The sequence below is a fragment of the Notolabrus celidotus genome, chromosome 21 (assembly GCF_009762535.1).
Source record: "Notolabrus celidotus isolate fNotCel1 chromosome 21, fNotCel1.pri, whole genome shotgun sequence".
NCBI lineage: Eukaryota > Metazoa > Chordata > Actinopteri > Labriformes > Labridae > Notolabrus > Notolabrus celidotus.
In genome coordinates this window covers 19,967,359-19,981,716 of record NC_048292.1, presented here as the reverse complement: position 1 = coordinate 19,981,716, position 14,358 = coordinate 19,967,359, and the positions used below count along the sequence as shown (strand labels likewise).

Sequence of the window (14,358 nt, the reverse complement as noted above, 5' to 3'; positions counted from 1 at the left end):
TAATCATCCCATATTCACCATCAAATATTCAGATGTTGTTCCAGTAAAGACTCTCAGAGTGGACGCAGAATCATTTAGATTAAATCTGCTCAGAGAGGACCGAAGGATTCACAGGAAACTCAAAAATCTACCTCCAGTAAGATCCATCTCAGTCTTTACGTTCCCACCTGAGTTCAGACACATGTTCTGCTTTCAAAGTCACAGAAAACTAACTTTCTATTTGGGATCATCATGCTTAACTCTGAGCAAAGAGATCAGTTATTGATCCATCATCAGGTTTACGGAGAAGATTCAGGGAGATCTGATCAGTCACAGATGCTAACAGTGATGTTTAGCTCATTCGATTCCTGCAGAAAACAAGATTCGTGCATCAAAAAAGTGCCGTGCAAATTGATTCGCTGGATTTTAAGGTAACTGAATAAAGTGAGAGTAACTCATATCCTGTACCACATAACTGCACAAATATACAAACTGTCAGTTACGTGTACGTGTAACAATATCTCCATCCTACGCTCCAACCGTTTGGAAAATGCTAATAGAAAGTTGGTTTGCAGTTGAGCTGCAGCCAACCAGCACAATGACGTGATAAGTGGGAGTCAGGAGGCCATCCTCTAAGGAGTCTTTAACATAAAAACTTTATTTCCTGCATTCTGAATTCTTTTGCACCAATTTTGTCTTCTCTGCTAATGCCTGTGTTACCTTTTGTCCTCTTTGTGTCGTTTGTTTTGGATGTACTTCTTCATTTGTGCAGCCAGCATCGATTAACATCAAGATGCTTCTGTCAGCTGTGTGTACTCAGATCACTATCTACAAAATATGTAATAACATCATGATTAAGTTGCTTTATATTGTGGCTTTAAGTGAGAAAATACCAAACCGAAACACGACACCTGTCAGAACGTCTCATACGTCAACCCTTCAACACATCTGTGTCGTTAGCTGCTAGCTAACGGACTCTTTGTGGCAACAGTGTAGGATCTTAAATGTTTCTGCTTCTCTTCAGCTGCTTAGCTTTCACCAGAAATCAGAGCTAACCCCCTGCGTTGTTTGTAAAAGGTTGTCTCCTGTAGCGCTGAGATAAAAATATAGAAAAATCAATTTGATGAAAAAACTCTCACAAGGAGACTCTCTGACGTTCGAGGGGATTGTCACCAGATACCAGGTCTAAAGGGGGCCGTGCACTTCATATTTCATATTTACTTTTATTCGAGGCTCTGCTGTGTTGCTCATATTTTAGTTTTGGTGTTCAGGAGCAGGACCATCCTTCAGGTTGAATAAAGGTCACAGTATCATTTCACTTCAGATCTGTAGGCCGGAGCGATCTGAGGACTGATCTTTCTGCGTGAAAGGACAGATATCATCTGAGAGGTGACTCACACTCAGAGATCACTTAAAGCTTTCAGCTGACCCACCAAACATACTGTACACCTGCTCAGACCTGATGATAAAGGATCCTCTGTGAGACCAGGTCCAGCAGAGGGAGGACATCTTTGTGACAGCATCCGTCTCACGGTGAGAGCAACTCTACAGGACTCTCCATCACTGAGACGGGAGCATGATTTACAGAGAGGGCTGCACGACACACAGCTGCTGAAATGAACCCACGGAAGCTCAGCCACACGTCAGTCTGATCTTCTTTTAAAGGGAGTTTACAGCAGAGTCAATATTTCATCACAAATCCATAAAAAAAGAAGAAATACAGCAGCAGGAGGGCGAGTTTGATAAAAGCTGCAGGTCAGTTTATCACGGGCGGAGTTTAATAATCGATATCACGTCTCATCTTTCACACCATCAGACCACAGTCCGAGCAGCTGACCTCTCTGTCTGTCCGCTCTCATGTTTGTCCCTCACAGCTGAACAACAGTGAGTCAACACTGAGCCGTCCCCTCTGATTAAACAGAGCTGCAGGTGTTAGCACATTAGAGATGCTGCTGGTAGCTTCTGCTTCATTAAAATGTCGGTTTGTGTCCAAATCATCCAAACTCCTCCACTGTGTTTACAGATTCTACATCTGAGAGTCTGCACACGCTGCACCGGACCCTGGCATGAAGACTGTCCTGGTCTTCATTACTAGAATGTTTTTTAAAGCATTATTTGCCTCTCAGAATTAGTGCCAATTTATAATTCCAGAATGTAGCAGTTAGCAATAAACTATTTCTAAGGCTTCCTTTCCTGTGTGTTCAGACATCATTTTTAGGTTCATAACATCACCCCAGAGGAGCGCCCATTCATCTGTTTGTGTTGAATCTCAGTTTCACTGTAAACAGTTCCACAGAGGCTTCACTCTGGCTTCCTTCAGCGGTATGAACCTGAAACAGAAACTGATGTTCTTGTAATTAACGGGTCTTAAGTTTGCTGAAATAACAACGTCAAACGTCAAAAGTCAAGCTTTGTCAGGTCTGTCCTGTGCTGTGTCTGTATATAAATGTAAAAATGTAATTATTAAAAATGTAAAGGAAGCACTTTTTAAAATAATCTGCTCACATCTGTTGAATAAAGAGCAGCAGGTCGGTTAAAATGTGATTTATGGAACATTACATGAGTTAGAGTTGTACAGAGGACACCGCTGTTAAATGAAACAACACCTGTAGGCTACAATTACCTTTAATTAAACATCAACAAACACTCGTACAACACCACAACACTAAATCCTAATGTAGTAACAAGTGACAGCTCATCAGTAGGCGGCTCTTAGTAGCTTATTATCATTCCTTAAAACATGATACGCTGAAATAACAACATCATGATGCAGATTAGTCAAAAGTCAAAAGTCAAGCTTTGTCAGGTCTGTCCTCAAGAGGAGAAGAAAACTACTTTTACAATGTTTGTTTGTTGAATGGAGGTATATGAAAGAGGATTAGAGACACTGATGTTTTTTTTTTAGCTCTGACCTTCTTCACAGAATGTTCCATTTGTTCCAAGAATTCTGACATAAAAGACAGAATTCTGGAATTCTGTCTTTGATGTCAGATTTCTAGAACACCTGCTGTTACTCTCCATACAGACTGTTTCTCCTGCTGACACCTGATTGGTGGATACTACTCAGACTACAGACAGAGACCAGAACCCTTCTCAGATTAGAATCCAGACCCTGAGATCCAGATTCAACATGTTTCTGAATCAGAATCTGTAATTACAGGTTAGCTGTAGCTGACAGTAAAAAGATTTGTCAGGTCTGTCCTCAAGAGGAGAAGAAAACTACTTTACAATGTTTGTTTGTTGAATGGAGGAGGGAACCATCATTTCTAATGCGTTCCAGGAAGTCAGGAAATCTAAATGCTGATTGGCCCCTGCCTCCAGAAAGGTATAAAACCTATAGAGATGTGTGACTCTCTGACTTCAACTCATAAATTACTCTAGGACTTATAATCATAATAAAACACATCTCTGGTAAATGTTGTCTATACTGTTTTGACCTCCACATGACGTCTAGTGACGGCTTCAAACGCTGAACAAAACGTTGGTTATTCAAACTAAATGTTTTGAAGTACAAAGAAAACATGATCAAACAGGACTTTGTACCAAGCTCTCAAGATCATCATCTTAAAAGGTAATGCACCTAATTTGGTTCTTTGATTCACTTCAAAAGAAAGTGCTCCTGCACTTTCAGTGATCTGTAGCAGTCAGCAGGTTTCTCGAATATCCAAGACTCAATATCTTTATAATATCAAAAACATGCTGTCTGTGCTTTGTGTGTCATGGTTTGCTCAAAAAATATACCGTATTGGTTTTACCTTTTCTTGAACTGATGAAAGTAATAACAGGTTTGCCATTTTCTATTCTCATGTCTTTATAAACATTCAAAAACCACAGATACATCTGGGAAAGAAACCATAATCCTTACATCTTTGTTTCCTTCAAGAATTTACCGACAGTTGAAAATGACTCAAAAACAAATGTAGTGTCCGGGTTTACGGGGAGAGAGAAGTCTTTACCTGTGGAAGAGGACGGATTTCACCAGCGTCACCACATCTCGGCTGGCGTTGTATCCCGCACACACGATGGCCACATGGATGGTCTGAGGAGATCATAAGAAAATAAAGGATTAGAAACAACAGATTGAAAATAGAGAAAGTGATTATTTCTGCACTCCAGAGAATAGAAATATGAAGAGATGTGACTCAAAAGAGAAACACAAAGAACAAAGTCCAGTTTGACTTTGAGCAGAGAAAACTGTGTTTACATGAAATCACACAGAGGAGCGTTTATTAACTCGCATCAAAGAATCTGATCAACCATAAAACCATGAAGTCGTCAGCAGCTCACGCTCTGCTTCCTTTACTGCACTAATAAAAGCTGTGAACATTACTGTCACAGCATTATGTGTAATATTTAAAAGCTGTTGATCTTTTACAACCTGATTCTTCTTTCATCACTTTTATTATTCAGTAATTATCTGAACCATTTACCTGACAGAAAAAACAGCTGACTCACTGACCACTGTAATCGCTCAGTGCACTGAAAACAATATGCAGACATTGTTATATGCACAAAGCTGAGCCTGTGCATCCTCACGAGCCCGAGGACAACACCTCTGATGTGCACAAATTTAGAATTCAGAAGAAGTAGTTAGGAGCACGAAGATTTCCAAGTCTGCAACATGAGACACAACACAGGGGAAATGTCAGCCTATAAAGGGGCAACACTGCACCCCCTTCTTCACCTCTTAATGCTGAATAAGTGTTCAGACTTCTGTGTCTGCAGCACAGAAACTATGGGGAAGTAACGAGAGGACACCAGAGTCTAGAGACGTATTATAAAGTTATGGAGTCTGCTTAGGGGGGATCAAAGACCAGATCAGTGTTCTGGTAGAGACGGAGAGTCAGTGTCCTCTTATTGACTTCTACTCAATACATCACATTTTAATCTTCATACCACAAATCCATCTTAAGGTAATGCAACTTCATATAATGAGGCAAAATGTAGCTTAGCATAAATTAAGTAAGGGATAATGTATGGTGAGTAGGCAGGTATGGGATATAGAATCCTGACAGAGTGAGACAAGACCCCTGATACTAACTTAAAACACAAACACGTTGTTAAAAACATTAATTAAAGATTATTTTATTGATTTAAGTGATTTATGTTTACAGTTTTTTAAAATAGTCTCAGTGATTCCTCGTCAGTAAGCGTTCCATGGTGATGGATTCTTTTCTGCCTGTTGCGGTGGATTTAACATGAAACTGTCCTCATTCAGCTCTCCTTCTTCTCTGAGCTCTGCGGCTCACACACCTTTAAAAATAAACAAATGTCACAACTTTGAACCCTGCTGCTATCATCACCACCACCGCTCATGGTTTAAGTTTCTTTGTAGAGATCGCAAACCTAAAGTTTCTCTCACCTGCTCCACTCCTTGATCATATTGATGGACAGGATCCAATATGAAAATGTCCGTAGCCTGCCAGTTTTACCTCACCTTACGGTCTATGGTGTCAACAAGCAGAAGCTAAATGTGTCTGAACTCTTTTCAGTGGATTGATTTGACATGACATGTGATCAGTTTGTCTCTGGTGTTGTTCATGTTAGTGAAAGTTAATAACTGTCATCAAGGGGTTTTGACCAATCGGAATCAAGCATCTTATACAACTGGAAGATCAGTAAGAGAGCCGGGTAATAATAGAACATAATGCAACCTGATGTTATGTTGTGTGACCTGAAGAATCGTGATGAAAAGTCAGATCTGTCACATACATGAAAAGCTTAATGTATAGTATCTATAGATGTTGCGGCAGCCCTCTGAAGGTGTGTGATGAAGGTTCACCTCGTGTGACTGTTCCATTTTTGCTGAAATGAATCTGTTCCCTTCAGCTGATTCTGAACAGCATGTAAACATCATGCTGGACTCTCTCTGAGCCCCGGGTCATAAATTCTTCAATTTGAGCTCCAAATGCCTCTCCCTGCTGCCAGCTGGACATGTCAGAGCTCCCTGTGCATCTTCCTTATTCCCCTCTCAGAGTTAAAGAGAGATCTCCCTGCAGGCATCAGAGCAGCCGGGCTAACTCTGCAAATGAGCAGGGGTCATGTTTTCACACGGCTGGAAGAAAACTACACTCAGACTGTTCTCTGTTTCCGCCTGGAGGAGTCCTGCTCCCCCTGCAGTCAGCTGGCTCTCTGCTGCAGACAGGAGAGAGAGAGAGTGTGTGTGTGTGTGTGTGTGTGTGTGTGTGTGTGTGTGTGTGTGTGTGTGTGTGTGTGTGTGTGTGTGTGTGTGTGTGTGTGTGTGTGTGTGAGTGTGTGTGTGTGTGAGTGACAGCAGATGTGGGAGGAAAGTAGAAGGTGGTGATAAGAAACCATCAGTGGGCAGGTTTCTTTCTCAGACCTGCACACACACCTGCCAGAGAGAAAGAACAAGGTGTGTGTGTGAGAGGTGGATCAGCTTCTCTTGCTGCACGTCTGCTCCTATCTGCAGGATTACCGATATGCATTACAAATAGATTAATCTTAATTTCTTATCACATGATCAATTAAGAGAAAATAAATCACAACACTTTCATAGTGAGTGAATTATTAAGTTTTCAGCTTTTATTCTGAAAATATTAGCAATTAAAGGTATTGCTGTTAAATCTGAGAAGTTTAACAGACTAAATAATGGATCCATCATAATCTTTATATTAATACTGATGAGTGTAATAATCTGTCGCAGCCTCATTTATAAGACTTCACTAATGTGTGCGGTACATTTTTATGATTTAATTTAAATGTTTAATATGTATGTAGAGTAATTAAACAAATCCATTCAGTTTTATTTTGTGTCAATAATAAATTGTATTGAGGAGTTTCCCTCCTGTTAGTGTTTTATCTGTGATTAGATAATATGGATTTTTTTTTCATGTGATGTGATTTTAAAGACTAAAAGTCTAAAAGTGCTCGTCTGAGCCAAACTACTGACAAATGTTCATTTTTAAAGCACACAATACAGAAATTAAAAAGTGGAGGAGCTTTCAGGTTTATTGGGCTATAACTCACAGACTCAAATACTGAGAGGAGTGTCTTCAGAGCTTGTCTTAAAGAGAGACTCAGCTCGGTTTGACTCAGAAGAATGGCCATCTTAACTTTCAAAACAAACTTAAGACAACGATAAAAAATGAGTCTTCTGTTTCAAGTTTTCTAAAAACTTAATATGTGAGCAGAACTGACAAGAGTACCTGTTTTATTGTCAACTATCAAACCATTGAGCCATGTGTCGACTATGTTTACATCAGTGTTTTAAATGGTTATTTCCTGCCTCAAAGAGTCAGTGTGTTTACATGATGTTAAAGGTGACATATCATGCAAAATTGACTTTTTAATGGTTCTTTACCTGAAATATGTGTCCCTGGCATGTCTACAAACCCCCCGAGAATGAAAAAAATCCATTCTGCCCCTGTTTTGATTTCTCCACCTTTCTGTAAATGTGTGTGAAACGAGCCGTTTCAGACTTCCGTGTTTTTGTTACGTAACAACAATATCCGGTCTGTCACGGAGTCAGAGCTTGGAGCTTGTTCAGCCCATAGACTGTATAAAATAATACTGAATCCCCCCTCCGTTTTTCATTACCTGCACAAATGTGTGGTAACAAGGAGCTTAGGAGGGAGGCATGCTAGTTGTAGGCTGTCTTAATAAACACAAAGGTCGGTTTTACTCCCCACGTCTGCAGATTTGAAGATCTAGTGGATGATTTTTATTTATCATGGATAAGTGCTAGCGCTAATTAGCATAGCCACATAGCTACATGTTCATAGCTGTAGCTGTAGCTGTAGCTGTAGCTGTAGCTGTAGCTGTTGCTGTGTACCAAGACACACGTCGACATACTGACAAATAAAACAACAAGAAACACTAAATCTGTGACCAATCCTTCAGAAAGGTCCCGCTGCCTTTCTGGTAGAGGTCGGTTTTACTCCCCACGTCTGCAGATTTGAAGATCTAGTGGATGATTTTTATTTATCATGGATAAGTGCTAGCGCTAGTTAGCATAGCCACATAGCTACATGTTCGTAGCTGTGTACCAAGACACACGTCTACATACTGATAAATGAAACAACAAGAAACACTAAATCTATGACCAATCCTTCAGAAAGGTCCTGCTACAGGCGCCTCTCCGTCAGGATCAGATTCAGAGGGTTGAAGTAACGCGATCTCTGAGCAGCCGTGTATATTCAGCCAACATGTAAACATTAGATCAACGTGCTGGAGAGCCGAGGCACATCCACTTCCGGAGGGGGCGTGGTCAGAGGGAAAACAGAGTGTTCTGAGGAGAACTGAAGAAAAGGACTTTTCAGGCAGACCAAAATCTGATTTCAAAGTGTTTTTTTGAGCATAAACTTTAAAGACATGTTTTGGGGACCTCTTAGACCAATATATATTGATGAAAAAAGTGTGATATGTCACCTTTAAAAGAATGTATATATTGTGTCAGTCTGACTAAAACTGGAGTCCATCATCAAATCTATGTTAACATGTCAGTCCAGCTGAAATCTTACTTATTAGAATTTCACCAACTTGTACTAACATACTTTGATAATGCAGTTGGGGATTGATTATGTATTAGATGTTTACTCCACAATCTGTAATTCACAGGTCTTAAGTTTGCTGAAACTTGACACTCCAAGATGGCGCCACGGACGGTCGCCCTGGTACTGCGCTCTCTCGTACTTGTTGCGTTTTTCTCTTTTCTTGTATCTTTATGCTCCGCTTCTCTGGTTTCTTTTACCAGAGAAGAACTTGTTAACATTGGACAGTCCTCTGCCGAACTTTTTACACCGGTTTTCATTGAACCTTTAAGTTACACAGAGATTCTTGCTGGTGGAGCCGCAGCTCTCTATGGTCTTTGCCGGAGACGCCGGCGCCGGGGCAAGCGAGCAGGCGTGCTCGTCAGACTGAGACAGCGGGGGTTACGCAGTGCGCTCCCGTCCATTCACCTGGCGAATGTCCGCTCCCTGGCAAACAAGATGGATGAACTGCTGCTCCTCAACTCAAGAAACACGGACTTTTGCAGATCCGCCGCCCTGTGTTTCACTGAAACCTGGCTCAGTGAACACATCCCAGACAGCTCGCTGCACTTACCGGACTTTCAGCTCCACAGAGCGGACCGCGTAAAGGAACTCTCTGGGAAGGCGAGAGGAGGCGGAATCTGTTTCTACATAAACGAAGGTTGGTGTACAGATACCACAGTGTTGAAGAAGTCATGCAGTCCAAATCTGGAGACTCTTTTCATAAACTGCAAACCCTTCTATTCGCCGCGGGAGTTCTCCTCCTTTATTCTGGTCGGCGTCTACATCCCACCTCAGGCCTGCGTAACGGAGGCGTTACAGCACCTGGCTGACCAGATTACAGACGTGGAGAAAAAACATCCTGACTCTCTGCTCATCATTCTCGGGGATTTTAACAGAGCAAATTTAACCCACGAACTACCTAAATACAGACAGCATATTAAGTGTCCCACCAGGGAGTCTAACACTCTGGACCACTGCTACACAGTAATAAAGGACTCATATCGCTCTGTCCCCCGTGCAGCTTTAGGACTATCTGATCACTGTCTGATTCATCTCATCCCGACCTACAGGCAGAAGTTAAAAACGGCTAAGCCTGTAGTTAGGACTGTGAAGAAGTGGACGGAGGAGTCAAAGCAGGAGTTACAAGCCTGCTTTGATTGCACTGATTGGAGTGTTTTTGAAGCTGCATCAGGAAACCTCAATGAACTCACTGACACTGTGACTTCATACATCAACTTCTGTGAGGACATGTGTGTGCAGACCAGGACCTTCTGCACATACAACAACAACAAGCCCTGGTTCACACCTCAACTGAGGAAGCTGCGTCAGGCCAAAGAAGAGGCCTACAGGAGTGGGGACCGGGACCTGTTCAAGCAGGCCAGAAACAAACTGACGAGGGGGATCAAGGTAGCTAAGAGGAGCTACACTGAGAAGTTAAAACAGAGCTTCTCTGCCAACGACCCCTCAGAAGTTTGGAGAGGCCTGCGTGAAGTTACAAGCTACAGGAGACCCTCCCCCCACCCTGAAGGTAACAAAAGACTAGCTGACGACCTGAACAGCTTCTACTGCAGGTTTTCACCCCCCACACCCGAACACTCTGATTTACCTGGCCCCCCCACAAGCCCCTCCCCACCCCCCTCTGACCCCCCACCTGCGCTGACGATCTGTGAAGATGAGGTAATCCAGCTCTTCCAGAGACAAAAGACCAAGAAGGCTCCAGGACCAGACGGCGTGTCCCCCTCCTGCCTGAGAGTCTGTGCTGAGCAGCTGGCCCCCATCTTCACAAAGATCTTCAACACATCGCTGGAGCTGTGTGAAGTGCCCTCATGCTTCAAAAGCTCCACCATCATCCCAGTCCCAAAGAAACCCACCATCACAGGACTCAATGACTACAGGCCCGTCGCCCTGACGTCTGTGGTCATGAAGTCCTTCGAGAGACTAGTGTTGAGCCACCTGAAAGACATCACAGGCCCCCTGCTGGACCCCCTGCAGTTTGCCTATCGGGCAAACAGGTCGGTGGAGGATGCAGTCAATATGGGTCTGAACTACATCCTGCATCACCTGGACTCCCCCAGGACCTACGCTAGGATCCTGTTTGTGGACTTCAGCTCTGCGTTCAATACCATCATACCAGACATCCTGCACCAGAAACTCACCCAGCTCACAGTGCCGGCCTCCATCTGTCAGTGGATCACCAACTTCCTGACGGACAGGAGACAGCAGGTGAGGCTGGGGAGCATCAAATCCAGCACCCGGACCATCAGCACTGGCGCCCCACAGGGATGTGTTCTCTCCCCACTGCTCTTCTCCCTCTACACCAATGACTGCACCTCAGGAGACCCCTCGGTGAAACTCCTGAAGTTCGCAGACGACACCACCGTCATCGGTCTCATCCAGGACGGAGACGAGTCTGCTTACAGACAGGAGGTGGAACAGCTGGCCCTCTGGTGTAGTCAGAACCATCTGGAGCTGAACCCGCTCAAGACGGTAGAGATGACAGTGGACTTCAGGAGAAGCCCCCCCCCACTCCCCCCCCTCACCATCCTGAACAGCACTGTGTCTACTGTGGACTCTTTCAGGTTCCTGGGATCCACTATTTCCCGGGACCTGAGGTGGACCTCCCACATAGACACAATCAGAAAAAAGGCCCAGCAGAGGATGTACTTCCTGCGTCAGCTCAGGAAGTTCAACCTGCCCCAGGAGCTGCTGATCATGTTCTACACCTCCATCATCCAGTCTGTTCTGTGCACCTCCATCACTGTCTGGTTTGGCTCTGCAACCAAACTAGACAAACACAGACTGCAGCGGACTATAAGGACTGCAGAGAAAATCATCGGTGTCGACCTGCCCCCCATCCAGGACTTGTACCGGTCCCGGGCCAGGAAACGGGCAGGGAGCATTACCGCTGACCCCTCACACCCTGGACACAAATTCTTCAAACTCCTCCCCTCCGGCAGGCGCTACAGATCACTGTGCGCCAAAACAACCCGCCATAAGAACAGTTTCTTCCCCCAGGCTGTCACTCTGATGAACACTAAACCATAACAGTGTCATACCTGTCAGATCAATACTCTCTGTAAATATACATGTAGATATACAATGCAACAATTCTCAAGCAGAATTCCATATTTCTATTTTTTGTATTATTTAACTTCTATTTTATAATGTAAAACTACCTCTGCAACTCACCACTGCACTTTATCATATTATTTTAGCCTGTACATATTAGTCAAGCTATTTGTTGTTTCTTTGTATTTATAGCTAAGGTTATTGTTATTATATTTTCATTTTATTTTTATTGTAGTTCTTATTCTTATTCCTATTCTTATGCCTTGTACAAAGAGAGCACAGTTTACCAAAGTCAAATTCCTTGTGTGTTCAAGCATACTTGGCGAATAAAGCTGATTCTGATTCTGATTCTGATTCTGAAATAACAACATCATGATGCAGATTAGTCAAAAGTCAACAGCCAAGCTTTGTCAGGTCTGTCTTCAAGAGGAGAAGAAAACTACTTTTACAATGTTTGTTAAATGGAGGTCTATGAAAGAGGATTAGAGACACTGATGTTTTTTTTTTTAGCTCTGACCTTCTTCACGGAATGTGTCAATTGTTCCCAGAGTTCTGACATCTGTGAGGTCTATGAAAGAGGATTAGAGACACTGATGTTTTTTTTTTTAGCTCTGACCTTCTTCACGGAATGTGTCAATTGTTCCCAGAGTTCTGACATTCTGTGATGTCAGAATTCTAGAACACCTACTGTTGTTCTCCATACAGACTGTTTCTCCTGCTGACACCTGATTGGTGGATACTACTCAGACTACAGACAGAGACCAGAACCCTTCTCAGACTAAACTCTAGACCCTGAGATCCAGATTCAACATGTTTCTGAATCAGAATCTGTATTACAGGTTAGTAGTAGCTGAAAGTAAAAAGCTTTGTCAGGTCTGTCCTCAAGAGGAGAAGAAAACTACTTTTGCAATGTTTGTTTGTTGAATGGAGGTCTATGAAAGAGGATTAGAGACACTGAAGGTTTTTTTTTTTTCAGGTCTGGCTTTTTCACGGAATGTTCAATTTGTTGTAGAAATCTGACCCAAAGACAGAATTCCAGAATTCCAGAATTCTGTCTATGATGTTTGACCTTCAGATCAAGGTAACTTGACCCAAAGGTATTTAGACAAATTATTTCTGATTGATAAAATGTATTCAGACAGGTTTACATTTCTAAGACTTAGGTTTTTGATTATGCCTATTAATGTATGGCAAAGTCAACTGGCGATAAAACACAATATATTTAGAAAATTAAAAGGTATATCTTCATATATGAGAGCTTGTTTGTATGTTTTTAACATGCTGGAAATAAACCAACAAACTCAAATAACGTTATAAACCAAAGATTGTTTTAACCATTTTGATGAGGGACACTTATTCAGAGTTGGAGTTAAGATTCTGTCGTTTGTTTAGAAAGCTCTTAAAGTTTTTTCTCTTACCTGAAAATTATATGTACTTACTTCCTATGATTCAACTACAACGCTCAGGTCTTCAGGTATTCTCCTTCTAACAGTGCCTTAAGTCATAAACCCCTCAGAAAAACATCCTTCACTCACACTTCTCCCCAAAGAACTGAGGGGAACTTTATTTATTTATTCATGTTACATTTCTGCCTCTTTTATTGACTTGTTTTCTTATTCTGCTTTATTTTCTGGATTTTATTGTAGTCGTATTTTTCTGTCTTGAATTCGACATTTTTATCCTCCTGTCTGTTTCATGTTCTCTTGTATCATCTCTCTCTCTCTTCATCTCCCTCTATCCCTCTCTCCAACACGGTCTCAGCAGATGTGTGTCTAACATGAGTCTGGTCCTGCTGGAGGTTTCTGCCTGTTAAAGGAAGTTTGTCCTTGCCACTGTAACTTGCTAAATGCTGCAAAGTGCTCTGCTCATGGTGGATTAAGATGAGATCAGACTGAGTCCTGTCTGTAAGATGGGACTGGATCTTATCCTGTCTTGATGTTGGGTCTTTGTTAATAATAGAACATAGAGTACGGTCTAGACCTGGGGCCCGTTTCAGAAAGCAGGTTAAGTGAAAATCCCAAGTTAGTAAACCCTGAAATGAGAGAAACTCAGTTTTTTCAGTTTGGCTACTTGGCCAACTATGTATGTGCTGGAAGTGAAGTGGCAGGTAAACATATGAGCGTAGCAGAGTGATTTGTGACAGACATCAACATAGATCGGAACCCTCCTCCTCTCTGTGTTAGACACTGCAGAGCAGAGCCACGCTCATCAAGCAGCTGGAGCAGGGATTTTCATCTGTTACCACGGCTCTACCTGCTTCACAGTGTGTTAAAACTCTGTATTTGTAAGTCAAAGAAGTGTAGGATCGGTGATTGTAGCGGTCACTTGAGGTCATAGTTAAGCTACTTCAATGAAAAACATGTCATTTCCTAAAAAACTTTTCACAATAAAAGTCCCCTCATGTTACGTAGTCCAAAAAAACTTTACTTTGACATGGCTATAAAAGGAAGCAGCATGTTGTCAGGTGTAGTAACTTGACACTTTGAATAAAGTATCTGTAGATATCTAAATTATATTTACAGAATAGGAGGAGAGGAGAGGAAAGTCAGATAATACAGGTTTAGTAAGAAGCTACGAAGTCCTGAGTTCTGAACAAAAAGAGGATTATAAAATCCTCTTTCTGTGGTCTCAGGCTCAGACATGAGTTGAATGTTGCATGGCACACTTGTTTGATCGTGGTCATAGTTAGTAACATATTTTCACATGCGTGATCCCTTATCATATTGTAATACCGCAAAATATCATTATCTCTTAAATCAATTATATAAAAAAGTAAATAATTAATTAATTAATTTTAAAAAAGTGTTTAACTAATTAA

The 14,358-nt window shown here is 42.1% G+C and overlaps 1 protein-coding gene across 2 annotated transcripts in view; it reads right to left on the bottom strand.

Moving 5' to 3' along the window:
* Nucleotides 1-14,358, bottom strand: part of large1 (LARGE xylosyl- and glucuronyltransferase 1) — a 117,828-nt gene that overhangs the window by 49,589 nt on the left and 53,881 nt on the right. For both annotated transcript variants that reach the window (XM_034673506.1, XM_034673507.1), the window contains exon 4: nt 3,936-4,018. In XM_034673506.1, coding sequence (XP_034529397.1) covers nt 3,936-4,018 — 83 coding nt within the window. The remainder of the gene's footprint in view (nt 1-3,935; nt 4,019-14,358) is intronic.